Source organism: Pleurodeles waltl, chromosome 1_2 (genome assembly GCF_031143425.1).
Source record: "Pleurodeles waltl isolate 20211129_DDA chromosome 1_2, aPleWal1.hap1.20221129, whole genome shotgun sequence".
Lineage (NCBI taxonomy): Eukaryota > Metazoa > Chordata > Amphibia > Caudata > Salamandridae > Pleurodeles > Pleurodeles waltl.
The window spans coordinates 630,589,884-630,616,006 of NC_090437.1; the positions used below are offsets into that span (position 1 = coordinate 630,589,884).

At 44.9% G+C, this 26,123-nt stretch overlaps 1 protein-coding gene across 1 annotated transcript in view; it reads left to right on the forward strand.

Annotated features, from left to right (window-relative positions):
- The first annotated feature begins 5,644 nt into the window (after positions 1–5,644).
- The window catches only part of TRPC3 (transient receptor potential cation channel subfamily C member 3), a 490,138-nt gene continuing 469,659 nt past the window's right edge, over positions 5,645–26,123 (forward strand). Inside the window, exon 1 of the mRNA XM_069242530.1 lies at positions 5,645–6,283. Coding sequence (XP_069098631.1) covers positions 6,048–6,283 — 236 coding nt within the window. The 5' untranslated portion in view covers positions 5,645–6,047. The remainder of the gene's footprint in view (positions 6,284–26,123) is intronic.

The window sequence follows — 26,123 nt, forward strand, 5'->3', positions numbered from 1 at the left end:
CTTTGTGAAAGAAGTTGGGATTAGGGAAAAGATGCTCTGTAAATGGATATGTGATCAGGGAGAGCCATCCCAACACCCAGTGATTCTCTTTACAGGTCGAGTTTAAAACTTTCATCATGGTTTTTAAGCCAGGGTTGGCAGAACCTTTGCAGTTGTTGGAATAGTCCATGGTATCTGGGTACAGAAAGTTGTGTGGTTTCCCATTCTGCAAGAAGATTGTATTTGTTATTCATATTTTCTTATGTGATAAAGATGGATGCCATGAAGCCTAGGCCTTCTCTCATCCATTTTTGTAAAATGTTAAAGCTAGTCAGGCGTGTCCACACACCACTTCTTGGTGCGTTCAACCTCCCAGGCAACTCAAACATATAAAAGTCAACCTAATCAACACACTTATGACCACACTACATATCACACATTCAGCACCTTGGTACGTCAAGTACCTTGCCGAAAACAAATGTCGTATTCACACACAAAAAAGGACATTAATTCAAAACAGACCTGCTAATTACCTCATGCTGCTCTCTCCATGTAACATGCAGACGGCTCGTGACATAAGCCAAAGCCTAGGAAAACTTCAGTACCTCCGTGGAGGTGGTCAAAAGAAGCAGAATGCTCTTTAAAGTAATCAAGCACTGCATCACTCCCCTTCTGACGCCCTATGGGATACCCTTGTGCCAAACTCCACAAACAAGTGCCATGGCAAAAACTTCTTCTTTTAAAAAATAAAGAAAATCCACAAGCCTATTCACAACATAAAACCTACATCCCCTTTACACTGACCCCCCTCCATATTACATCTAGCAATCGTCACCTTTCTACCTCCTGTCTCTTACAATTCTCACCAAATTATTCAACTCCCTTGTAACCTTTAAATCCTTGTTGTAAGAAAGTGGATTATTAATTGTGAAGGATGTGAGTCCTTCATAAGAAGTAGGTCCATAATTGTCACATTACTGGGAACCTAGTACCCCATTGTAACTATTGTCTTTCTCAGGGTAGCGAAGCAGAGCAATCCAAGGCCTACTCAGGGCTAGGAAATCTGTTTTGGTGGGGTTGAGCTTCAGGTAGGTGCTGGACATCTAGGTATGTCTAAGTTCTAGCAGGGTTTGAGGTGTTGGGTTTCTGGAAAGAAGGAGACTTTCTAGTAGAGTTGTATGTCATCAGGATTCTGGTGAATTGTGATGATGTTATTGGTGAGTAGTTTCTATGTAAAGGTTGAAGATTATGGAGGACAAGATGGAACCCTGACTCCGCAGATTATAGGAAGTGTCTGGGAGCTGAAGATGCTCATGTCAACAAACGTGCCAGTTAGAAAGATAGGAAGAGAACCAGTGAATGACAATGCAAGTGAATCCCATTCAAGATTTCAGCACAATGAGGGGGGGATGTTTGAGTGTGTCAAAGGTGGCTGAGAGGTCTAGCAATGTTAAGAGATAGGGGTCCTCTATCTTTGGTCATTGGTCATGAGGGCATTGTCTATGATCTATAAATTAGCTGTTTCCATGCTGCAGCATGACCTGAATGCAGATTGGTAGCCATGCAGGAGATTGTTGGTGTTGATGTGATCTGATCTTAAAGTTGAGCGTAGACTTTTTTTTATGATCCTGCCAATGAAGGGTAAGTTTGTAATAAGTCGGTAGTTGGCGAGTTCTATGGGTTCAGCATGGATTTCCGCAGGAGTGGGAGAATCTCACCTGATTTGGCAGCTTTTGAGAAGGTTGAGTGAGGGGGGACACTGACAATTATGATGAGGGAGTGAGATAGCTTCCTATGAGAAGGCTTTGATAAAGGATGAGCGTAAGACATCATCTTCACAGCAGAAGTGTAGCAAATGGGCTTTGCATGTTTAATCCACCAGGAGTTTTTGCTTTTGGTTACCGTGTTATTGGACTTTTACTGAGAGTGAGTCTTACTTCCCGAGTCTCACTCATGCTAAATTCACAGTAATTGAACTGAGCATGATAAACACCAAGGTCCACCTTTTAAGATAAGGCAGCTATTGCACACCTAAGGTAAGAAGGCTGGTTACATGTGAGCACAGTGGAACTACCCACACAAAATGGAACAATCAACAGTGATTGACTCAGTTCCTGGGAAAGGAAAGGGTGGGGAGGAAATCTGCACCTGAAAATTAGCTTGCATACTATACCTGGGTTTGGACAGCCCTGGTCCACTGGAACAATGGAGCAGCCTAGACCTTTGGAGCTAACACAGGAAAGGTTCGCATTTGGAGTTTAGGTGGGAAGGGATCAGGCAGCTGTGTCATCAAGAGGTGGAGCTGAGCCACTCAAAGGACCTCTAACCAGAGACAACTTGAAGTCACTTTTTTTGCATTGTCCCAGAATGCTGTGCTGGAGGGGTGGGGAAAGGGTGGAGGGAACAATGTTGCATTGTACGATTGGCAAGAGTGTTTGTCCTCTAGAACTTTCCACTCCCACTTAAAACACCTGCACATAGGAGAGACTGATGAACAGCCCCTGAATCTGGGAGCAACAACAGCAAAATGATACCCAGCTAGAAGGAGAAGCCTCCTGATGCCCTGCAAGCATGGGCAAAGGACTTTGACTTCAGGACCAGTGTTGATGGCCCCTCATGCCCCCTCAGGACTAGTTGGGGGAAAGACCTGCTGCAGGACTTTAGATGGTTCTCCTAGGACTTCTATGGGCTGGTCCTTGACTCAACTGATGAGACACAGGGGTCCCCAAAGATGTCCAGGAGGCCATGAGATTTGGGCAGTGCAGCAGGGTGGATGTTTTGCTTGTTGGCTGTGAAAGGCACCTACCCAAGCAGATAAGAGCTTCCAGAATGTAGACAGAGGACAGGTCTGACAAGGAGGAGCAGTAAAAATCTAGCTACCCTCACAAATCTCCCTTTAGAAGCCAGGAAGACTGAAAAAAATACTCCTGATAGCTAGGGCTGCCCATCAGAAGATAAAGCCATAGGTGAAAAAAACTGGCCCAATGGAACCAGAGATATGCAGTTTTAAACATTTGACTTTTTAAATAAAAGAATAATTGAGAAACGGAGCCTATGGAACTCTACTCGATTTCCTGCAAATACCTCCTTAGTGTGCCAGGGACCGGGGGAGCGGGGGTCAGTGCAACCATTCCTTCAGTATTCTGTTCAAAGAGTGGGCATTTATGGGCCTCCTCTTCTTGTTTACTTTCTGCCCCAGAAGCCCCCAATTTCCCCAAGGTCAGTTGCAGACATTTTTTTCTGCCTCAGGAACCCCACCACCTGAGGCAGGGACCAGTTTGCTAGGCACATCGCCATCCTCCCTTTCCCATGTCTGGAGGGTTGGGCGCACCCAGTAGCATAGAGCTACTCCAGCCACAGGAGCAGAAGAGAAGGTTCTTCCACTGCGGAGTGACATTGCCAGCTCCCATGCAGCACAGAAGCTGAGCACAGGGAGTCAGAAGGGTTGCAAGGGCCTTGGGGTTCACCCCCCCCCCAACACCTCAGAGAATGGATAAGACTTGGGTGCTTTGGGTGGGCCTGGGGCATCCAAACCAAAAAGAATAAAAGAGAAAAGCATGTTGTGGGTTGAGGCTGCAGACTCAAAGGAAAGTGGGAAAACCCGCTCCAATGATTTGCAGCTGTGCCAGCCTATTTGTCTTCCTTGTGATGCCCAAGGTAGGACAGGGGCACCACCAACACAAGATACCAGTGTTGTGAGGGGAGGGGCTCCATAGACTTCATCATAACTTAGAGGTCTTTTAGTAAATTTCGCTATAAGCATCAAAACTCCCAGGAAAGGTTATCATTGATTTAAGCACTCCTAGTGCTTGAATGTGGAGATGCCTTATGGTTGGTACAATGGCTGCATTTTGTGGCCTATAAATTGTGAAGAAAGACTCAGACATGTGTTGTTTTGAATTCAAATGCTTCAATGACGACATGGATGTTCAACAACAAATTATTAGGGTTATATGCCTGGTAGTACTGTTTCCATTGATTTAACTGGCAGTATCATGTTGACACATGACCACTGGCTGATTTTGTTATCGTGACACCCCGACAATGCCAGGAGGCCTGCCTAATACATACTGACACAAAGTATAGCATGCGTTTGTAGTTATTAATGTAGAGATCACCTGACAAAGGCAGTAGGCCTGTCTTATTTGAAGTGACACCTCCTTATATTGTGATGTTGTATCTGGTATAGGTGGGGTATTGTTGTTATGGAGTTCAGGACACACCAGAGGTGCAGTATGATTGAGAGGGCCACAAAAGGTATTTCCATCTACCTTATATACATATTTGTAATTTAATGCATACTATTTAGCAGTGTGTGTAATAAATTAACTTTTTGTATTTTAAGACAATACACTGATTGGCAATAGTTTGGTGAGTGTTGTTGTTGTATGCCAGTGTGCCACAGACATTTTCCATCTATGTATCCAGGATCTGCAGTGACATCCACATATTCACCAGGATGACCCCAACCATGCTTCAACTCAGGAATAAGCCGACTGCTTCCTTTTTAACGAGCACTATCTCACAATCCAGTAACAGTCCCTTCAGCTCTCAGAACCCATTTTGACTTCTGTCTTCTGTGTCTTAGACCTTGTACAGCCCTTCAGCGAGGTCTACACCATATAAATACCACCTACATAAATATATATGCCAATAAGCAACTGGCAATTTTCTACAAACACTTATTTTAGCCAGACAACTCCGCTAGACAACTCCGATCCGCCCACCAGGCCCTCGCCAAGGTCCCCCACATCCGGAAAACCACAGCCAGAGGAAGATCCTTCTCCCAGATCGCCTCCAAGACCTGGAACACCCTCCCCTTCCACCTCAGGCAATCTCACACCCTGTCTTAGTTCAGGAAGGACCTCAAGACCAGGCTCTTCGACTGATCCTTCCTCCCCTCCCCCTCCCCCTTTCTTCTCCCAGCGCCTTGAGACCCTCACAGGTTATTAGGCGCGCTATACAAATCCCTTGATTGATTGATTGATTGGTGTACAAAGGTAACTTTGCAAACCAGCTGTATTCATATCCATGTGTGAGAGGCAGGTGCATTACTGCGTTTCTATAATGAACTCTACCAGAAGTAAAAGTAAACTATATACTGCCATAAGTGTCTGTCTTTGTTAGCTAATGTTTTAAAATAATAGGGAAATTGTTTGTAGTAAAGAGAGGTAAAAGGCTAGTTATTCCCTTTCTTGTTTATGCAGCAGCTGTAATTCTGCTCGGCGGTATGGTATGTGTAGAAATTGTCTGACACCAAGTGATGCTGTCTCAGAGAGAGAAACAGTCGAATTTTTTAAGAAAACGGTTTCACAGAGAACGTGGGAAACTGTGAAAACTGTTTGTCTCATTATGCCAGACGCCTTCGAATCAGCTTCCAATGCACGTAATATTACAAGGTTACTGGAACACAAATTTGAGGGGACAGGCACCTCGTGATAAGTAAGTCAGCTGTCTTTACCAAATCTAGCACGGCAATATAGCGCTTTATTCGTGAAGGAGATGGGTGAGAATTGTGAGAGACCTTGTGGCTGCAAACTTCTGGTTGGCCCCTTTAAGAACATCTCTGAAAGTCGAGCGAGACAGATTTTTTATGAGGACATTTTTGGCCTAACCTCCAAGAAGAGCGTTTTTTAAAAAAGTTTCAGAATCTCAGTCAACACTAGAGAGGAGCTGCGGGGTATCTGTGGCAGGCAGTGTGGCTCCTGTCGGTGGGTGCCGGGGGCTGGTAACCCCTCGCTCGGGGTGCCCGTGCTCTCCTGTCCCCGCCAGCATGAAGGATGGGGGGCTGCTGGTGCCTGGCTGCACGCTGCCTCCCTCTCTGGCTGAGTGATGATGCTGCTGGGCGGGAGGGGGCAGGCTGGGGGTGTGTGGCAGGGGCTGAGGTACACTTGCTGCTCTGCCCCCTCCCCCCGCGGCTCCTCCCGGACAATGCCTGTCAGAGCTCCAGTGCGCACCGGGCAGGAAGGAGGCTGCTAGCTCTGCTGCTTGCATTACTGGTACCTCAGGTGCTGACGGAGACCCCCGCCCCTCCCTAGACTCATGCCCGGCCGCCCGCCTCGGGCCGGATGACCCACAGCGCCCGAGGGTCCGCGGGAAGCCTCCCATCTCCGCGACCCCGGAGCAACATGTCCACCAAGGGCAGCGGTCGCAGCCGGGGCCGGGAGCCCGCCCTGGCGGCGCTCAGAGCCGGCGAGTCCGACAGCGGGAGCTGGGCGGCCAGGAACGGGGGGCAGCGGACCCCCCCGGCGTCGGCCAGGGACGGGGTGCTGATCCACGGGGAGCCCTGCAGCCTCTATCCGCTGTGAGTACCCTGGGGTGAAGGGGCGCTCTGGTCTGGGGATACCCTTGAGTGCCTGGGACAAGGTGGGGACAGGTGAGGAGGAATCACCCAGGAGCACTGTGACGTGTCCGAGGGTGGAGGCACATGAGAATACCCCCTTGGTGCAGAAAGAGGACTTGGGGTCAGTATCTGCTGATGAGGGAACTAGAATGCCCTGTCAGTGTCTGGTGATGGGCAACGAGTTTCTGTGTAACAGTATCTGGTAATTTGGCACTAAAGTGTCCCTCCCCCCTGCCCCCCCGCCCCCAGTCCATTAAGTCTTTATGAGGCATTAGCATGACCCCTGCCAGTACCTGGATATTGGGAGCTCGTATGCTGCCAGTATCTGATGACGGGACGCTAGGCTTCTGTCGGGCTCTATCTTGTGTTGGGCACTAGCGTTTTGATGGTCTGTACCTGAAGGTGGCGCACGAGTGTTCTGTCGGTCTCTGTTTCCTAGTGGGGCACTAGCGTTCTCTTTAAATACATTTAGGGATGGGACAGTAGCGTTCTTTCGGTCTCGATACAGTGAAGGGACACTAGCATTCTGTCACCACAAGCTTTCTGCCGGTCTGCATCTGGTGATGGGGCACTAGCGTTCTTTTATTCTGTATCTGGTGATGGGACACTAGCGTTGTGTCGGTCTGTATCTGGTGGTAGTGGGGCACTAGTGTTCTTTTGGTCTGTATCTGGTGATGGGGCACTAGTGTTCTTTTAGTCTGTATCTGGTAGTAGGGCACTAGTGTTCTGTCGGTCAGTAACTGGTGATGGGGCACTAGTCTGGTTATGGGGCACTAGTGTTCTTTTGGTCTGTATCTGGTAGTGGGGCACTAATGTTTTTTTTGTCTATATCTGGTGATGGGGCACTAGTGTTCTGTCACCATGCACGTTATGTCGCTCAGTATCTGGTGATGGGACACTAGCATTGTTTTAATCTATAACTGGTGATGGGGCACTAGTCTGGTGATGGGGCACTAGCGTTCTTTTATTCTGTATCTTGTGATGGGACACTAGCATTGTGTCGGTCTGTATCTGGTAGTGGGGCACTAGTGTTCAGTCGGTCTTTATCTGGTGATGGGGCACTAGTCTGGTGATGGGGCACTAGTGTTCTTTTGGTCTGTAACTGGGAGTGGGGAACTAGTCTGGTGATGGTGCACTAGTGTTCTTTTGGTCTGTATCTGGCAGTGGGGCACTAGTGTTCTGTTGGTCTGTAACTGGTGATGGGGCACTAGTGTTCTTTTTGTCTGTATCTGGCATTGGGGCACTAGTGTTCTTTTGGTCTGTATCTGGTAGTGGGGCACTAGTGTTTTTTTGTCTGTATCTGGTGATGGGACACTAGTGTTCTGTCACCATGCACGTTATGTCGCTCAGTATCTGGTGATGGGACACTAGCATCGTTTTAATCTGTATCTGGTGATGGGCACTACTGCTCTTTTGGTCTGTATCTGGGGATGGTGCACTGCGAGGATCTCTGCTAGTATCTGGTGACGGTGCACTAGACTGCTCTCTGTCGGGGGTCTGATAACAGGGCACTATCATGCGCTCACTCCGTGCACTATAATGCTGCATGGCAGTGATTTGATAAGGATGCACTTTAATGCCCTCTGTCAGCACCTGATGATGTGGCACTCAAGTACACTACAAGGCTCCCTGTCAGTACCTGGTGATGGTGCACTGCGAGGCTCCTTGTCAGTACCTGGTGATGTGGCACTACAAGGCTCCCTTTCAGTACCTGGTGATGGTGCACTGCGAGGCTCCTTGTCAGTAGCAGATGACGGTGCAGAAAGCTCCCTGTTAGTTCCTTGTGATGTTGCACTCGAGTGCACTACGAGGCTCTCGGTTAGTCTCTGATGATAGTGTACTGAGAGGCTCCCTATAAGGATCTGGGAATAGTGCACTACGAGGTTTATTGTCAGTATCTGGTGACGGTGCAGTAGAATGCACTCTGCTGGTGATTTGATAAGGGTGCACTGTGGTTCCCTGTTTCAGTAACTGGTGATGTGGCACTTTAAGTTCACTATGAGACTCCATGTCAGTATATGATCATATGGCACTCGATTGCACCGGAAGCTCCCTGTCAGTATCTGGCGATGGTGGAGCGGGACTCCCTGTCAGTATATGGTTCTAGCACACTACGATCCCCCGTCAGTATCTTGTGATAGTGCAGAGGCTCTCTGTCAGCATCTGGCGATGGTACACTGCGAGGCTCTCTGTCAACAGGGTGCTCTCAGTCAGTATGGGGCGACATGTGCACTAGAAACCCTATTGTTAGTGTTCGATTAAGGGAGAGTACGACACACTCTTTCAGCATCATATCCTGTGAAGAGGGCACGAGGTTGGCAGAGGTGGCGGTGTGAAGACCCATGTCAGTATTTGGTGCAGGAGGCAAGTCTCAGTATCTGGTGCCAGGCACGGACACAGGGTAGACTCTCTCTTGAATGTTCCTTGTGGAAGGGGTTTAGGAAGTAATAAAGGGACGGGGTCTGATTAAAAGTAGCTTTTCGTTCCCAAAGACTGTCCCTTTTACTTTATATTGACTTCTTCATAGACTCCTTCCACTAGAGTTGGGCGAGCCACTGAAACCTCGATTCAGGCCCGAAACAGATGCTTGCCACTGCTGGACGTCCTCTTTGGACATTGGGCCTAAAACAAGCCAAACGTTCACAGGAAGCCACGTAGCTTGTGGCCACAGATGTTAATCGTGTAACCCAGTGAACCAGGTTCCAATCCCGTCCTCCCATCCTGTAATTCTGGCAAATCACCCTGTGCCATAAAAAAAAGAAACATGTAAAGTAGTCTCTGTCTGTTGAGGAGCGCTTATATGTCCATGGGCAAGATTCCCCTATGTGAAACCTTTAATAATAAAATGTGGATCCGTGTGAAACCTTAAAAAATAAAAATTGGACTCTGTATTTCAGCCACACACTGATCTCCTATTCCAAGAATTAAGGACAAAGCATTAACCCTTGATGTCAGAAGAGATGCCCATCTAGCGGCTGAATCGCACACTATGAAACTGGAAAATCTGTGCTCAATCCCTGCATGAGCAAAATGTCTGATGGTTGACAATTTCACTGAGCCTATATTTTGTTCATGATCACATATAAGTGCAACATCAAATAGGCGAGTTCAGGATGTGACCTGTGCAAAAGCCTCTCATGTTTGATTTAATGTTATAATGTTGGTCTATGTATAATAAAAATCTCGGCCATATATAGGGTACAGGAGACAACTGATGTGCCTTTGTGCTTACTCGCTGTCATCAGGACAGGTGCAAGAAAGCTCTTTCTGTTTAAAAACTAGCCCTGTTAATCGGTGCTGTAAATGGAAGTATAGAGGTACAGTACTCACTAATTAATAATTAAAGTACCTGCTTGCTCCTGAAAATTGCCAGTACTCTCCCATTTAATTGTCTTGCAGAAGTGCAAGTATTCGGCCTTTCAAAGTGCAGGTACTCAGTGCCAGACAGTACCTGTCCATTCAAAGCACTGCTGTTAATAATTGCTCCCCAATGCAGAGATACTATCACCTAAATATTAAACGATGTCGCTTTTAAAGAAAAATGTTTTTTTTTTTTTTACATTTTGAAGACACCTTACCCTATTCAGCATGAGTGTTGCTTGATCTACAGGCCAAATATTGTCTGTGCTGGGTCCCTACCCCGGCTCTTAGAGCCACAGGCCACACTTGGCTCACCCCGACTCTTAGAGTCACAACACACACTTGGCTCGGCTCGGCCTGTTAATCTGTTGACTCTCCCACCTCTTCCTTCCACAGACACGTAGGACGCCCCTCCAGCATCTCCTCGCAGTTTACCCCCTGCCTTGCCCTTTTGCCCTCGAATGTTCACCGTGATGCGTGCAGTACTTGCCCTGGCTGCGCTGTGATGCTCACTCTCTCGCGTGGACATTGTACGCACTGCCGCCTCTGGCGGGCTCGTTTTTCACGCGAGTTATTATTTTTATGTAACCTACACATTGTCAAGGTATAGCTTATGAAACTAACCTCCGTCTAGTTTATTTTTGTGTAACTTATTTCTATTGTAACTGTACATGACCCACATTACGCGTTCGGGCAATATCCGTGCTATAGAAATTTGCACAAATAAAATAAACTGAGGGGGGGGGGGGGAGTGCGGTGCGCTGTGCACGTGGCAGACTGGGAAAGGGCGCTGCTAGGGTCTCTCTCTGTCAGTGTGCGGGTGGGATGTGGTTGCCGAGGATAGCACCCCGGTTTGCTCCCTGTTAGTATTTAGTCGCGAAAGTAGCGCATTCAAACTCTGCCCATCATAGAAACCAATTACTTTCATGTATGGTGGGAGCGTATGGCATTACACATCCCACAGAAACGCCACCTATGGCTGTTTTATCTTGTCACACACGGGAACCGAGAATCGCGGATATCCGGGGGTTTCTAATTTTAGCAGGTGAGCAGGCACCTCAACTCCCCACTCACAACAAGAAATCTGTAGCACGAGCCATTTTTAGGCGAGGAGCCAGTGGTGTGGAAGGACCTGAAAATGGTACACCGAGTTCAGCAGTCCTTGTGTATAGAGTATGAGGATGCAGAAAGAAACAGCAGAGTAAGTAGGCTGTTAGGATCACACGTCGAGGCGGCGGGAGTGGCGCACTTGTCCCAGCCCTGCCACGGGGCTGTTCTGGGTGCAGGGGAGGTCGGTGTGTGCGCAGCTAGGGTCAGGGGGCGTGGTCTTCACACCGGCCTCACCTGTTGTACTCTCGCTGGTCGAAGGCGAGCCATGCAGTGCGTGAGGAGAGCAGTGGGGTTGCAGTTGCACTGTTAGCACCTCCTGCTCCTGAGAGGGCTGGCGGCCCCTCACTCTGACCTTCCTGCAAAGACGGGGGGGGGGGGGGGGTTGCGAGGCCCTGTCACAGGAGCCGCTGGCGCAGGGCTGGGCTCAGGTGGACAGATGCCACCATTCTGGAGACGGACACCTTCTTAGCTACTAATATTACACGGTCAGCTCTTCCCCCTGCGCCCTTAAACACTCACAAAATCGCATCCAGGTGTTTAACGACCAGATACTTCTCAGCCAAAGTGTAGCTAAGGCGGGGAGGAAACAAGTGTAGATGAAGGAACGAGGTTTTAATTTAATTATGCCGTTTCGTGCTGAACTCTAAAGTTCAGAGGCTCGTTCATAATTTACTCATTTAGTAAATAGTTTTCATTGGCACCATGGGACTTGTAGCTATAGTTTTACATTTAGGACTACAATTCCCACAATGCAAGGAAAAACGGCCGGATGGACTACGCACGCATGGAAATGGGAAACAGGCGCGCTCCGTTACGAGGTTTGTTTAAGGCTGCTAGGGAGTGTGAGAAAATGCTACCCGTTAACTCCATCCGGTTGTTCTCCTAATCCTCCAATTTGTTGGGGTTTCATCTTTGCTTCCTGCACTGACCCCCATACTCCTCCTTTCGGTTGTGCTCAGACCAAGCCGGTCCTCTTCCCCGCCGCAGCACAATATTTTGTGCACGAGTTGGGGCCCCTGACCTGAAAGCTCTTGACTGGGTGCCCCCCCTATATACTTTGCAAGGGGGCGGGTGGGTGCTCAAGTTTGGGTACGCCACTGCACCCTGTGTCACTTAGAACTGCCCAGCTCGCGCTACAGTAATTGGGGATTAGCACAGCTTCAGGTCTGTGGGCCCTAGGTGCCAGTACACCTGCTGCACCGACGGAAACTACGCCTTGACTCGGAGAGGGACGATGATGAGAGAAGTACCTACTCAGACACTCTCCTGGATGTCCCGCGCTCCTCAGTTCTGCTTCTTTCTTGGAGTTTTATCGCTGAGCCTTTTTAGAAAACGTTTATTGGTTAATGCGTTTTGCGAGCTCTCTTATTCCTGGCTCTCTTTGTTTCACGGCCAGTTAAGTGCGTAATAACCTAAGCAAAAGTTCATGCGTATTTCCTTTTCGCTTGTGTAATTGACATTTATATCACCGAGAGCGTTGACGTGCAATAGCTCAAATAATAATGCAGTCGTCGTTTAACTTAATGTACAGTTGGATTATTTTTAATACTCGTGCACGTGCCGTTTGTAAAATATATAGATTAAAAAAATATATATATTTTATCATATTTAGAGCCCACGTTTCAAATGCCATGGGTGCATAAGGCCCCTATCAGTTTGTCCTTGAGCTAATAGCGCCAGAATGCCGAGCAATAAAAGCGCCCACCCGGAGACCTTGAGGCATGGTCTTCAAACTGTGGGGCGGGTCCCTTTGGGAGAGGAACGGCGAAGCGATGCCAAGGGGGCGTGAGACTCTGGTCAAGATGAGCACTTATTCTATTCCAGGCAAAAACAAACAAGCTGCCTGCTAGCAAAATGACCTATAGTGTTGTGTCACAGCTGGAATAGGGGCGGAGTGTGGGGCTCCATATAACTAACACACCACCATACCCCTCGGGTCTGATAAAGGCTCACCCTGTATTCATGTTTCAGGTTACTTACTGACCAGTCAGCACGCTTGCAGTCATGTATAGGTATGCTTTTAAAATAAATAATTTATATTTTAGACATGTTAAATATGTTTGGAGCTGCCACGTGGGGTCTTATCCTGTGTAACAGCTTCATTCAGTGTTGGTATTTTAGCCAACACATCGCTCCAGTCTGGGGAGGTTACTTTCACTTCACACATTACAAGTATGGGCTCAAAAACCCAACATTCAGTGTTTTATGCTAAACATTCAGGACTGACTGGAAATTTCACGTTAAATAGGGCTAATTGTTAGCTAGATATGATAAAGCGAAAATTTAAAAGCAAAGCTTACAACACTTTTGATTATGATTTTTGTCTGTATTAGCAAGTGGATGTGGCTTCATGCCCCACTAAAATTATTTCAAGTTCTTGCAATTGTTACCATTTTATATAAAACGCGTGAGAGAATATATTTATAATTTTCTTTTAAATAATTTTTACCGGAGGGTGGTGTGTGGTGTAATAAGTTTAAAAAACCATTGCCCAAATGTGGCATAAGGTCCTGCCCAGAGATACTAAGATGAGCTGAGAACCTGTCAAGAGACCCTTCAGTGACTTAACTGCACACCCAAAGGTGACCTAGCGCCCACCCAAAGACCCACTTGCAGACATCTAAACGTGAGCTAAGAGCTCACCCAGCGACCCTGAGATGAGCCAAAACCCAACCAAAGACCCTAAAGCGAGCTAAGCACCCAAATAAGACCCTAAGGCAGTGGTCTTCAAACTTTTTAGTGCCCCGGCCCTCAGTTGGGGAAAAAAAAAACATTGGGCCCCCCCCCCTCAGAATTTTTCACAATTATTTTAGAAAGATGGCAATGTTTAAATAGGTTTAAACCTATTTAGACATTGTAGTTAAGTACTGTTACCTTTTTAAAACTGCAATAACATGCTTCTGCTTAAAATAAAGGCATGTTATCTGTATAATATTTCTTTGTGGCCAGAGTTTGGCGCCCCCCCTGGGATCACTTGAGGCCTCCCAAGGGTGGCCCGCCCTCCAGTTTGAAGACCTCTGCCCTAAGGTGACTTAAGCACTCACCCAGACACGGTAAGGTGAGCTATGCACCCACCCAGAGTCCTTAAGGTGAGCTACAGCCCCTATCAGAGGCATTAGTTAACTGATTCCTGCTGTTTTAGGGCTGATTACAGACACCTTTAGATGTTTGGAAGACCCAATGTCTAATTAGCATAGACAAAACTCAACAGATACCATACAGAAAGTGGGTTAAACCTCTTCCACCATTGGCTTGTTTGGCCGAGCCTCCTTCAGCCATTGGCTCAACGGGCTGTCCGTCACAGTTTGGATTAATCCACGGTAGTTCGCAAATGTGTGCATTTCTGTAGTTCTCTCCAGTTAAAATTAATGCTGGGATGAAAGGTAGTCCTTTCTTTTGTTGTTGGTCATTTGTTTTTTTTAATGTTTCTTTGTGTACATAGTTGATTTGTAATACTTTGTGTAGTGTGCTGCTGTTAGTGTTGACGAGGAAATAAGTTTGGGAGAGCAATAGAATTTTTAGTGTTGGAATCAGCAGCTTTTAAGTCGTCAAATATCAAAGCACAGGAAGATACATATATATGCTCATCATTATTCGGGAATGTCACACTCTCATTGGATCAAAGGGAAAAAAAACCTCATCCAAGATGGCCACCACGTGATCTTGATGGGTAGCAGATCAATAGCTGTCCCTTGTAGGGCACAGACAGCGCTACTGCCCATTCAGTGATCTGTGTTTGGCTCTGCCCTGAGCCAGCATCTCCTTCCATTGAGAGCACTAGGTGCTTTTTCTGCTGCTTGCCCGTCTGCTCATTTAACATGCAGACCATCTGCAGCCTTTCCAACAGTTGCCGGGCTGCTTGGTTTCTAAAACTCCACGCTGCTCTGCACAGTCCTACACTGCAGCAGGCAATGTGTGGGGGAGCACGCCTAGAGGAGCGTGGTCAGAGTAAACTACCTGTTCCTCATTCATGGCCTTGCCCTCTACTGTGAAACTCCACTGCCTTCTGTCCTTTCTCAGCTGGCAAAAAGCACTTTTTGATAGAGGCCTCCGAGGGCATACATATAGACAAATCATGACAGCTGTGGTGCTGCAGGCAGTATTGCTCCAAGTCTCGTTTCAGCGCCAAGTGCCCTACACACTGCAAGCTCCAGTCCACATCCTCCAGGCATTCTCGTGGATGCTAGTGAAGAGCCTTGCTGGATATGGCATTGCAAACACTGGTGCTTTCCTGCATGGAGTGATGGTACTAATCTGAACATATGTTAATATTTACTGATTTATGGAGCAGATCCTAGCATGCACTAGGTAATATTGACAAATGATGCAGATCTGAGTATGCATTTAGGGTCAATGAGTGATGGTGCACATCTGATCATAGACTATGGATTACTAAGTGACGCAGTAAATCTGGACTTTAACTCAAGGTTTCTGTTTCTAGGTCATAGGGAAAATCTGTGATGCAGTCAAGAATTCTCAGTGATAGTAGAAATTCAAATATATGCTCAGGACTACTGAGTTGTGATACAGAGCACAGTCTGTACAAGCACAAGCTCAACTATCAATTCATCCACTCATTTACTCATCCATTCATCCATCCAGTCATTCAGCAATACTGTAATTCTCTCTCTCTCACTCTTCCATTCATACAGTCAACCATATATCCATCTGTTTGTGGATTCAACCACTAACTCTTTCCCATCCATCCACGTATACAAACGTCAACCACTGAAGTATTTAAAGTTATAGAAAACCCAGACCTATTGGCTTTGTCCGTATCCGCGTCTTAATCTCAACTCCTTTCTTAACAACCTCCTTGTTCATTATGAGCCTTAGAGATAGCTCTGTTCTGTAAATAACCACCTTCTTACTGTTCCTCGTTATAAGCTTGTCCAAATTGTGAGTGGATCCTTCTTGATTCTCGCTCGTCCATTCTGGAACTTTTTCCATGCCTCCATTCATCTGATCAGTATTTTGTCCGCCTTCTGAAAGGTGGTTAGAACATATTATTTCTGCTCAGCTGACTATTTCCCCTTCTAAGTGTTCTAGCACCATTGTGTTTATCGGTGAATGTACACTTAAATATTTTCATTCATTCATTCACTTACTCATGATGCTCTCCGTTGTTTCTTTCTTGGTAGCACTCGCCAGAAGTCAGTTCTGCATTTCATCACTTGTACATTTGCATTTGTCTTCGTATTCTCACACTCCATCAACACAATTAATCATTTTATATCTATCATCTGGTGAGGTTTTGCTTTAAAAAAAAAACATATTTATTGAACTTCCAGCCTCTGTTTATGGGACTTCAATTTATTTTGAGGAAATGAAATGGCAGAGACAACTCATATTATATGTTGCCCTTTGGCACTTGCACTAGAGATGTGTGAATCTTGTTTTGTCTTGGCGATATTTATTAATATTTGAACGTTTTTTGGGGTCTGGCTACAGACGGCTTTAGCGACGTGGAGGTCCTCATGTAATCAATTCTTCAAAAAAAGTACAATAGGAAATCAGAGAGAGAGATAGACTGAGAAAGGGCCTTGGGTTACCCCCTGGCAGCCACAGACGTTTAAAAAAATATTTCTTTCATTTTATTAATCATAAAACATTTGCAGTATTGTTACATTTGCTCCTCTACTCCACTGATAGTTACAATTGCAATCAACACACAGTGGTAGGCATCTAGAGATAGGAATGGCGGGGTGTATGGGGGAGCAGTGGGTAGAGAGAGGAAAGGATCCCGCTGGCTCCAAAACAAGTCCGTGCCCACCTTCTAGGGGATTTGTTCAGAAGTATCTTGTAAGCCGTGGGGGTGTGGGTGGGATTGGGGCCAGAAAAAAAGGTTATACGATGGGGACCCAGTGGCTCAGACCTATCACACTCACTTAGGGACACATCCCATAATTCGTTCAGCCTGTCTCTCGGTTACCACAGAGGGGTACTCCCCACCTAGTGATACAGCTTGACTGCATATCATCTGGAAAGAGTGAATCTATGCATGATCAGGTGATCCCTTAGGTGGTTCCTTCATCCCGTCCTCCTGGTCATCCACCACACAATCTACCATTTTGTTCCATTTCTCAAGGGGCTTCTCCACATGTTTTTCCGTGCAGACACTCCAGAGGCGCACTCCCTCCGCTATCGCCAATTCCAGTAAATCTGTCCTCCACCTGTCATGTGTCAAGGGCGCCACCCTTGCCCAATTATCCTGGCTAGCACCAAGCCAAGGAGACTAAACCTGTAACAATTTTTTCTGCCCTCCTTGGGGAGCAGTAGAAGGCTCAGGAAGCAGTGTTGCATTATCTGGGTGAGACAGGTCCCTATTATCTGGGTCATTGAGCTGATGACCCACGTCCACTATGATTGCATACTCTACAACACCAAATGACATGGATAACATCGGCAGGGGACTCACCACAATGTACAGAGGCAGCCAACCGTGTGAGGTAGATCCTGCTAAGTCTCTGTGGGGTCAAGTATGCTCTATGGAGATAATAAAATTGTGTCAATTAAAATCTGGCATTGCTGGCAGTCTCCCACACCTGTGCCCGGCTTGCCTCCACTCGCTGTCCCTGAATGGAGTATCGAGATCTTCATCCCACCGACGGCGGGCCATAGTTCTAGCAATCTGCCTTTCACATTTCAGGGCCGCATAGAGCTGGGAATAAGGGTCAGCCACAGACTTTAATGCATTTTCCATAGCTTTCCGTTGTTTGAATAACCTATACATCAATGCTACGGCATTTTGAAGATAGTTACATTGTCCCATTTGTGTGACGTAAGGTTAGTGAAATAGGGTATCAAATAGTCATTTTGTTAACAGCAGTTGAGACATTACTTGTAGCTTATAATTGTTAGTGTATCTTCTTTTAGATATTCACTTTACTAACACAACATTATTTTAATTGCTAATTTACAGCTTTTCTGTTTAGGAAGTGCTGCTGTTTTGGTTGCTTAACCTGTCATAAAGACACAGGTCCTGATTACGACCTTGGCAGATGGGATACTCCGTCACAAATGTGACGGATATCCCGTCCACCGTTTTACAAGTTTGTCAAACACTTGTTTCAACGCAACATTATGACTCTCAATTGTTTCTCCAAATACAAGAATATCATCCTGGAAAAACATAACTTTGTTCACACCTTTGAAAACAATAGACATCATCCTCTGAAATACACTTGCAGCTGACGATAACCCAAAAGGCATTCTTTTAAATTGAAAAATACCTTCTGACGTTATGAAAGCTGTGAGTTTTTTTGAGTCCTGGTGTAGTTTATTCTGATGGTATGCACTTTTCAAATTGAGTTTACTGAAAAACATTCTCCCTTCAACAACAATAAAATTTCATTGATATTCGGTAGTGGGAAGGTGTCAGTTACTATGTTCTGATTCACACTGTGTAAATCCACACAAAATCTTAGATTTCCATCTGCTTTTTTAGTAATAACAACCGGCAAAAACATTCAGAGCTTTCTGCAGGCTCAATAATCCCCTTGGACATCATGTCATCAATTAGTTGCTTCACTTCTCTTCTAATTGCCATAGGAACTTTTCTCAAGGCATGTTGCACAGGCACAGCATTTTTCTTCAATACAATCTTGTGCACATAGCCTTTCAATACTCCAATGTTTTCCGATAAAACATCCTTTGCACCTTCAATAATATCCTCAACAGACATGTCCTCCACCTCCATGACCTGAGAAGGGGTTCTTGGGTTGATAACAATATGAAGATCATACTAGTGTTGCCACCCTAGAATGGGAGGTCCAGACTCCGCAACATACACTTTGCCTTCCACAGACCTAGCTTTGAAAGTTATATTCGCTACCATGTGACCAATAATATCAATTTGTTCTCCTTGGTAACCACCAGGATTTATATCTTTGGAATATAAGATGACATCTGACCATTCCCATTTAACCATACTCTTAAGTAGAATGGTGTACAAGGATCCTGAGTCCACCATAAGTTGGACAATTCTCTCATTAATGATAAAGTTTGCTTTTTAAGTCTCCCCATATCAGCGTTTGGGTCTCTTACACACAAAATTCTGTCTTCTTCGTACCCCTCTTGGATATCCAAATTTGATTGATCTTGTACTATTGCTTTCTTTGATGATGAAGTTCCAAACACTTTCGCGAAATGACCTTTGCGTCCACATTTCCTGCAATCTTTTCCCCAAGCATTACAACCATTGTGTGAATTACTGCCACAGCTGAGACACACTTTTATATTACACTTGAGGTCGTGCATTGATTTGTCATGATTATTAAAGAGTCCACTCTCATGCAGCAACTCTTTTTTATTTTATTTTTTTATTTTTACAAACATGACATCATTGTTACACGTCTTTTTTCCCATCTCTTTCATGTAATATTCTGATTGCTCCACAATCTTTGCAATTTCAATGGCATCTTTAAGCGTTGGATTTTTTATTGGCCCATAACCGTTCCTGTATTTCTTGCTCTTGCACTGAACAATATGTTGATCCCTTATTTTAAATCCTAGTTTTGCCTCCACATACACATCCTCAATTTGTGTGCCATCCTCATTAGAAATTACTAGTAAGTATTTAAACACATATTGACCTTCTTTGCCCAGTACACTCATCAAAATAGCCCTTTTCCTTGTAGGTCTGAAACTTTGGCCAACCAATGCTTCCAAATAATTTTCAAACATGTCAATCCACTCTTCCCCTCATTATCTGGTGAACCAACATCTTGTAAAAACACTGGTGGTGCAATAATGGTTGAATTGTTCATTGTGAATAAATGTTATTTATACTTCACTTAGAGCTGTAAATTATTTGTTGAACAATTATGTAAGTAAAATATGTTTTGTTATTAATTTTTTTTTCTTCCTTCCAAAAGTAGTCCTCTTTCTATTTTAACACACAGTGGGGTGTAAATTGCAGGAAACTTAGGCCCTCATTACATCCCTGGTGGTCGGTGTTAAAGCAGCGGTAATACCGCCAACAGGCCGGCGGTAAAAAAAAAAAGGGGATTTGGACCCTGGCGGTTACTGGCATCCATTACCGCCACTTTAATACACTGACCGCCAGGGTGGTAACAGCCGTTGGGCTGGAGACTTCAGTCTCCAGCCCGGCGGCTGTCACATTCCCACCCTCGGGATTACGACCCGGCCTACCGCCATGGTTTCAGCGGTTTTTGTACCGCCACGAAAACCATGGCGGTAGGCACTATCAGTGCCAGGTGATCCCTTCCCTGGCACTGATAGGGGTCTCCCCTACCCGCTCCCCAGAGTCCTCCCCCACCCGCTCCTGCCCCCGCACATATACACACGCGCACCCATATACACACATGCACACACACCTCCACCCACGCATGCACACATACATACCCACACAACACACACCAACATATCTTGTCACACACATGCATACGCAACACACAACACTCACAATCACTCATTCACGCATGCATCCAATGCGACTCACACCCGCATGCACGCATCCCAAAACATAACCCCCCCAACATATACACAGCACCCCGACCCCTTTCTCCGGTCAGAGAACCCGACTTACCTGCTTGCAGGGGGTCCTCCGGCTGGAGACGGTCTGCGGCGCTGCTATCAGCAGCAGCGTCTGCCAGCAAAACACCGCCAGGCCGCATCATTGCTCATGATACGGTCAGCGTTGTTTTGCTGGCGTGGTGGTGCTGCTGTCAGCAGCCACGCCTTACCGCCATCTGCCGCCATGACCATTGGCGGTGTTCCGCCAGGTTTCTGGCGGAATACCATTGGTGGTCATAATGCGCATTGCTGGCTGGTAGCCACGGCGGCGGTATGTTGGCGGCCTTCGCCGTGGCAGTAGGCGGTCAATACCGCCAATCTTGTAATGAGGGCCTTAGCCCCTTGTTACTTTCTATGCTTCCCGGTTTCAGTACGAGGCAACGAGAGAGCGAAGAAGACACAGATGTTGAGGTGAGCCTGAATTCAAATAAATCAATAAAACCAGAAAGGTTGTTGCGCGTGTCGAAGAAACACACGCAATACCTAGTAGCGCGTTCCTAACGTTCTCCTCCAGTTGAAGTGCTGGAAAATTGTAGCGTGTCTTGAAAAATGCACGCGGTCTTCCAGAGTTGTTCAAGCGCGTGGTCAACGCACTCGAGCAAATGTACGCAATGATTAATTACGCGTTACCAAAAACAACAGTTCTCGAGACGTCTGCTCCAAAAACATATTATGTAAATTCTTTCATCAAAAATAAAAGTTCTACCTTGTCAGGATGTGACGAACAGCACCGAAACACTTTACTCATTCCGTCGGTTGAATCGAAAAGTGACGGTTATGAAGTTGAACTCTGCACACGTCGTCCTGCAGCACTAGCCGTTCCCCAGGCTGGTGAATCGTTGCCAAATTTATGTTGTGTTCCTACATAAATTTCCGACACAACATAGAATAGTGAAGAGAAATTTATTTAGGGAGAAACGGTTCTGTGCAGCATCCCTTCATCAGCTAGTCAGAGTCACTGACAAAGTGACAGAATGCCACGTAGGCCCGCACACTAAATTCCAAACATAACATTCCAATAATACGTTCCTTAAAGTCACGATACAACAGAGACCTACAAACATTTCACATAAATATAGTTCAGGATCAATGTGGTGGTGAACATAGCAGTAGAGTTGACATTGGAACCATGTTAGAGAAAAAGGCAGAACAATAGAGAGAGTGCTGGAGGGATCAGTGCTGGAGGTTGCAGTAGACAGCATAAGCAGTGTGTGGTGTTACAGGTGATCTCTTTAAAAAGTCCTTGCACTCTGACATATATCTATTTATTTATACAAATTAGGCACAGACTGCGTGTCCTACTTGAGAGAAACCTGAGGATGAAATATGATCCAATCCAGGAGGTGAGGAATTGTGAGACCAGTAGGTCAGCTAATTAGCCGTCCAGAGAGGGGCTTGAAGGGGAAATAGTGCCAACCCAGTGAAATAAAGGACGACAGCCATAAAGAGTTTGATTTTTTCTTGGCATGTATCAAGAAATCACAAAATATTTCAAATCAAATAAATATTCTCTGCAGTATGTGTGTTTTCAAGGATATCTACGTTTCATAAAAAGTACACGTTATAATGGAAAGTGCATTTTATCCACGAGCTTAATAAAACCTATAAACATTTGTCATTTTCATATAATACAGCCTTTTTGGGGCACAAACTTACGGCATTAACATATTAAAAATACCTTTCAGCATTTGTTTCAGTACACAAATGTAACACAAAATCTTCCCTTGCAGACTACCCGGTCGCGATTTAATCGTAAATAGTCCAAGCTAAAAACGATGAAGGATTTTACTTGTTAATATTTTTTTTGCAATGGTTGGCAACTGTAGATAATATCCTTTAGTGAAGATCTAATAGTGAGATAGTTCAGGGAGTTAACATACCTGTGCAAATATCTGTGTACATCATGCAGTGCAAATCCATAAAAAAAATACGATTAAGTAACACCTAAAGCTATAACAATATGGAAAATGCAAATGGAGACCCTTTCCTGGAGAGACTGCATCAGAAGTTTTATTTGTACTTTCAAAGAAATGTTTTAGCAGAAGTACCCAGGAGATGACGTTTGAATTATAATTCTGAACCCAAAAGGCATACCTAGAACAATATTGCATAGGAGATACTTTTGAAAACAGCCAGTACTTTAATTGCATTTTTACAGAAGCCTATGTGCACATGCGTTTTTACTTTGGGAACAAATATCAATAAATCAAATACCATCTTATGTCAGCAAAGTAAAACGAATTTGCAAGGACAATTAGGTATTAGTACTGTGGGCCTGATTATGACCTTGGCAGATGGGATACTCCATCACAAACGTGACGGATAGCCCGCCTGCCGTTTTACAAGTTCCATAGGATATAATGGAACTAGTAATACGGTGGACAGAAAAGAAAAATTTACGTTTTTGGTGGAAGAGATTGAATATTTGGGGCATACACTTTCTAAGGAAGGTGTAAGACCGAAGAGAGACTTGTTAAAAGCCACCAAAGATGCTCCTCCACCAAATACCAAGGGTCAATTGAGGTAATTTATGGGCCTTATAGAATATTATTCAAAATGTATTTAGAACTTTGCTGCTAAAACGGATAGTTTGAGAAAATTGTTAAAGAAAAAAAATAGTTTCGTATGGGGCCAAGAACAAGAGTTGTATTTTAATGTTATCAAGGAAGACTTGTATAATGCTGGTTTGTTGGTACCATTTGATGTAAAACTTAAGACTTATTACAGTGGATGCGAGTGCTGTGGGATTAGGAGCGGTGTTGTCTCAGTATCACACTGGAGGACAAAGGACAGTGGCGTTTGCGTCAAGGTCTCTCACTCCCAGCGAATGGAATTATTCGGTCATTGAGAAAGAGGCTTTGGCAGCTGCTTGGGCGTTAGAATATTTCTGCACCTATACTTGGGGTATGACAATCATTTTGCGCACAGATCACAAGCCTTTGGTCAAGATATTAACACCAGGTGGTGCAGGAAAAGGGTCTGCGAGGTTAGCTAGACTGGCCTCACGCCCACAAGAGTACATGTATGTCATAGAACATATTTCAGGATGGTGTAATGTTCAAGCGGATTGTTTGTCTTGTATGCCCATTAGTCTACATGATATGGATGAGGCAAATCTGGAAAGTAGGGGAAGAGAAGATATGGTAGCAAGCATAGAAGATGTTTATGTTTTGTGTGCAAGGTGCTTTTTCAAAAGAAAAATGGTTGTCAAGTATGAAGGAGGATGCTATTTTAAGTGAGGTTATGGATTTGGTGAGGTGCAGTGCAAAAACAGAGAGTTGTGTGAGTTAATCTACGTGTCCGCATTTAAAGGTGTTGGATGAATTGTCTATATGTGAGAATGAGGTGTTGATGAGAGGGGATACATTAATTCCCTCTTTGTGTTTGCCCCTAAATTTGTTTAGGTTGACGCTTGGGACAAACATTAACAAAGCAAAAGATTGAGAGAAAATATTTGGTGGCCAGGCATGGATGGAGATGTAGAGAAATGGGTTGAGAATGTGTAAGAATAGTGAGAAAAGGTTAAGGTTTGGTAATCAATCCCTAGGTGGTGTTATTGAGGATCCAGGTAAGGTTTAGCAGAGCGTGTGCGTTGATTTTATTGGACCGCTGGTGCATTTGAGTGCTCCTTTGAGGTTTGCAGTTGTTATGGTGGATGTTCATTCCAAATGGATAGTAGTGAAATTTATGAGAGAGGTTACCACAGGATCTACTATAAGGGTTTTGGAAGCAGTTTTTGAAGAAGAAGGTTATCCTTGTAGAATTATCACAGATAATGGAACACAGTTAGTCTCATCAGAGATGAAAAAGTTCCTGGAAAAAAACGGTATCAAGCACTCTTGCGCAAGTCTATATAATCCACGGGCAAATGGCATAATGGAGAGGGCCAATCGATTGGTGAAGGGTGCGATTCAGATGGCTTTGGCAAATGGTAATGGAATTGAATCCATGGTGTCAGACATGGTTTGTGCTTATCGTACGACAAGTAATGGTGTTACGGGAGAGGTTCCTTTTGAGCTTATGAGAGGAAGAAAAGCGGGGATGAAAATGTTTCCGGCATGGATGAGGACTTTGTTGGATAATGGTTACATTTTGGGAAAGCTTGGTAATAAGAGTAGTTTCTTTAAGAGAAAACAACAATGTGGAACCAGCGTGAAAGGGGCTAGCAAGGTTCATAGAGGTGACTGGGTAAAAATTAGGTTTAAGTCAGGGAAATGGAAAAAATTCCGAGGACCATTGAAAGTAAGGGAGGTACATCGTTTTGTTGTTATTTTGGAAAATGGTGAGAGGTGGAACTTGAGGAAGGTGGCAAAGTATGGTGGTCCCGATGCAGTACATGTTGGAGAAGAGAATGGCTGTGCAGATGCAGTAAGTGGTAGAGAAGAACGTGGCTGCAGCAGTTAAATGATGATGGACGATGAGTCTTTAATTAAAAACAAATGTTTGTTGTGAACATGCTGATGTGAGTGGTGGTGTGAATGTGAGTGAAAGAGGAGAGTCTGGAGAACTGAGGAGAACTCAGAGAAGCCACAAGACTTTGTAAGATAATGGAGTGGTGCATTCACCATAGGCAGAGAAGTTTTTATACCTTATAGTACTTCAGAGAATTTATGAATTAATTGAATGTATAATGTATGTTATTGTCAATTGTTCACTATTTCCTTATTATTGTGGGATTCTATTTCTTTGTTTTTATTATCATTGTAATTTTTTTGTTTGTTTTTGTTTAAAGGGGAAAGATGTGTTGTATCGTGACTTTAAAGGACATATTATTGGAATGTTATGTTTGGAATTTAGTGTGCGGGCCTACGTGGCATTCTGTCACTTTGTCAGTGACTCTGACTGGCTGGTGAGGGGATGGTGCACAGATAAGTTTCTCCCAAAATACATTTCTCTTCACTATTCTATGTTGTGTCAGAGATTTATGTAGGAACACAACAGTCTCCCCAAACAGATAGCTTTTTAGCTGTTTGCTTCAAATACATATTGTGTAAAATACTAGAAACGTGAGTGGGATTTGGTTAGGACATTGCTTGTTTTTTGTTGGCTTTCTTGTCAATCTTGTTTGATTACTTCTTATTCAATGACTGTCCTTCCTCTTCTTGTGTTTGTCCTTCCCCCTGGAACGTAGCTTTTTTACCCTCCTTTTGATTGCATAACTTGTATCCTCCCATGGTTCACACTAGGTAACTACGTTTTTTTCTTTGAACACTCCATGGGAGTGCCTTTGGTTTCTTTCTCTCCTTCCCATGTATTGCTTCCCAATCCCAAGTCCCCTGTACTCTCTGTGTAGCACCCCATCCTTCCAGCTCATCCACAAAAGCACAACAACCAGTATATTTTTGCCAGGGTTAACAAAGACCAGATTTTATCAGGTTGTCTTTCTTTCATGATATACTTTCCACATTTTGCATAAAAGCCCAGGACTTAGGCCATCACACACTAAGTTTAGCATTTAAGGTGGTGCGGAGGGGGCAGGTTGCAGCACTCTCTAAGCCTGCATTTGAGGCAGAAGAGTGACCTGAAAGATGTCTCTTCTCCCATAAGCCCATCCATCTTCTCCAGGGCTGTTGCATAGAACCACATTTGGAGCATTTGTCCCAGTTCCAGTTCCTGTGGGAAGTACATGGCAAGAGTTTTCTTTTAAATTTGAACATTTCTAATATTGCTGTTATGTTCTTTTAAGTACCAGCAGGCTAGTCCATTGTGAGCTGGATCACCTGAATTAGTCTTTTTGAATGCTGTTCCGAGTTTTCAGCGCGGAATTTGAAAAATAAAACATGCTATTTAAAAC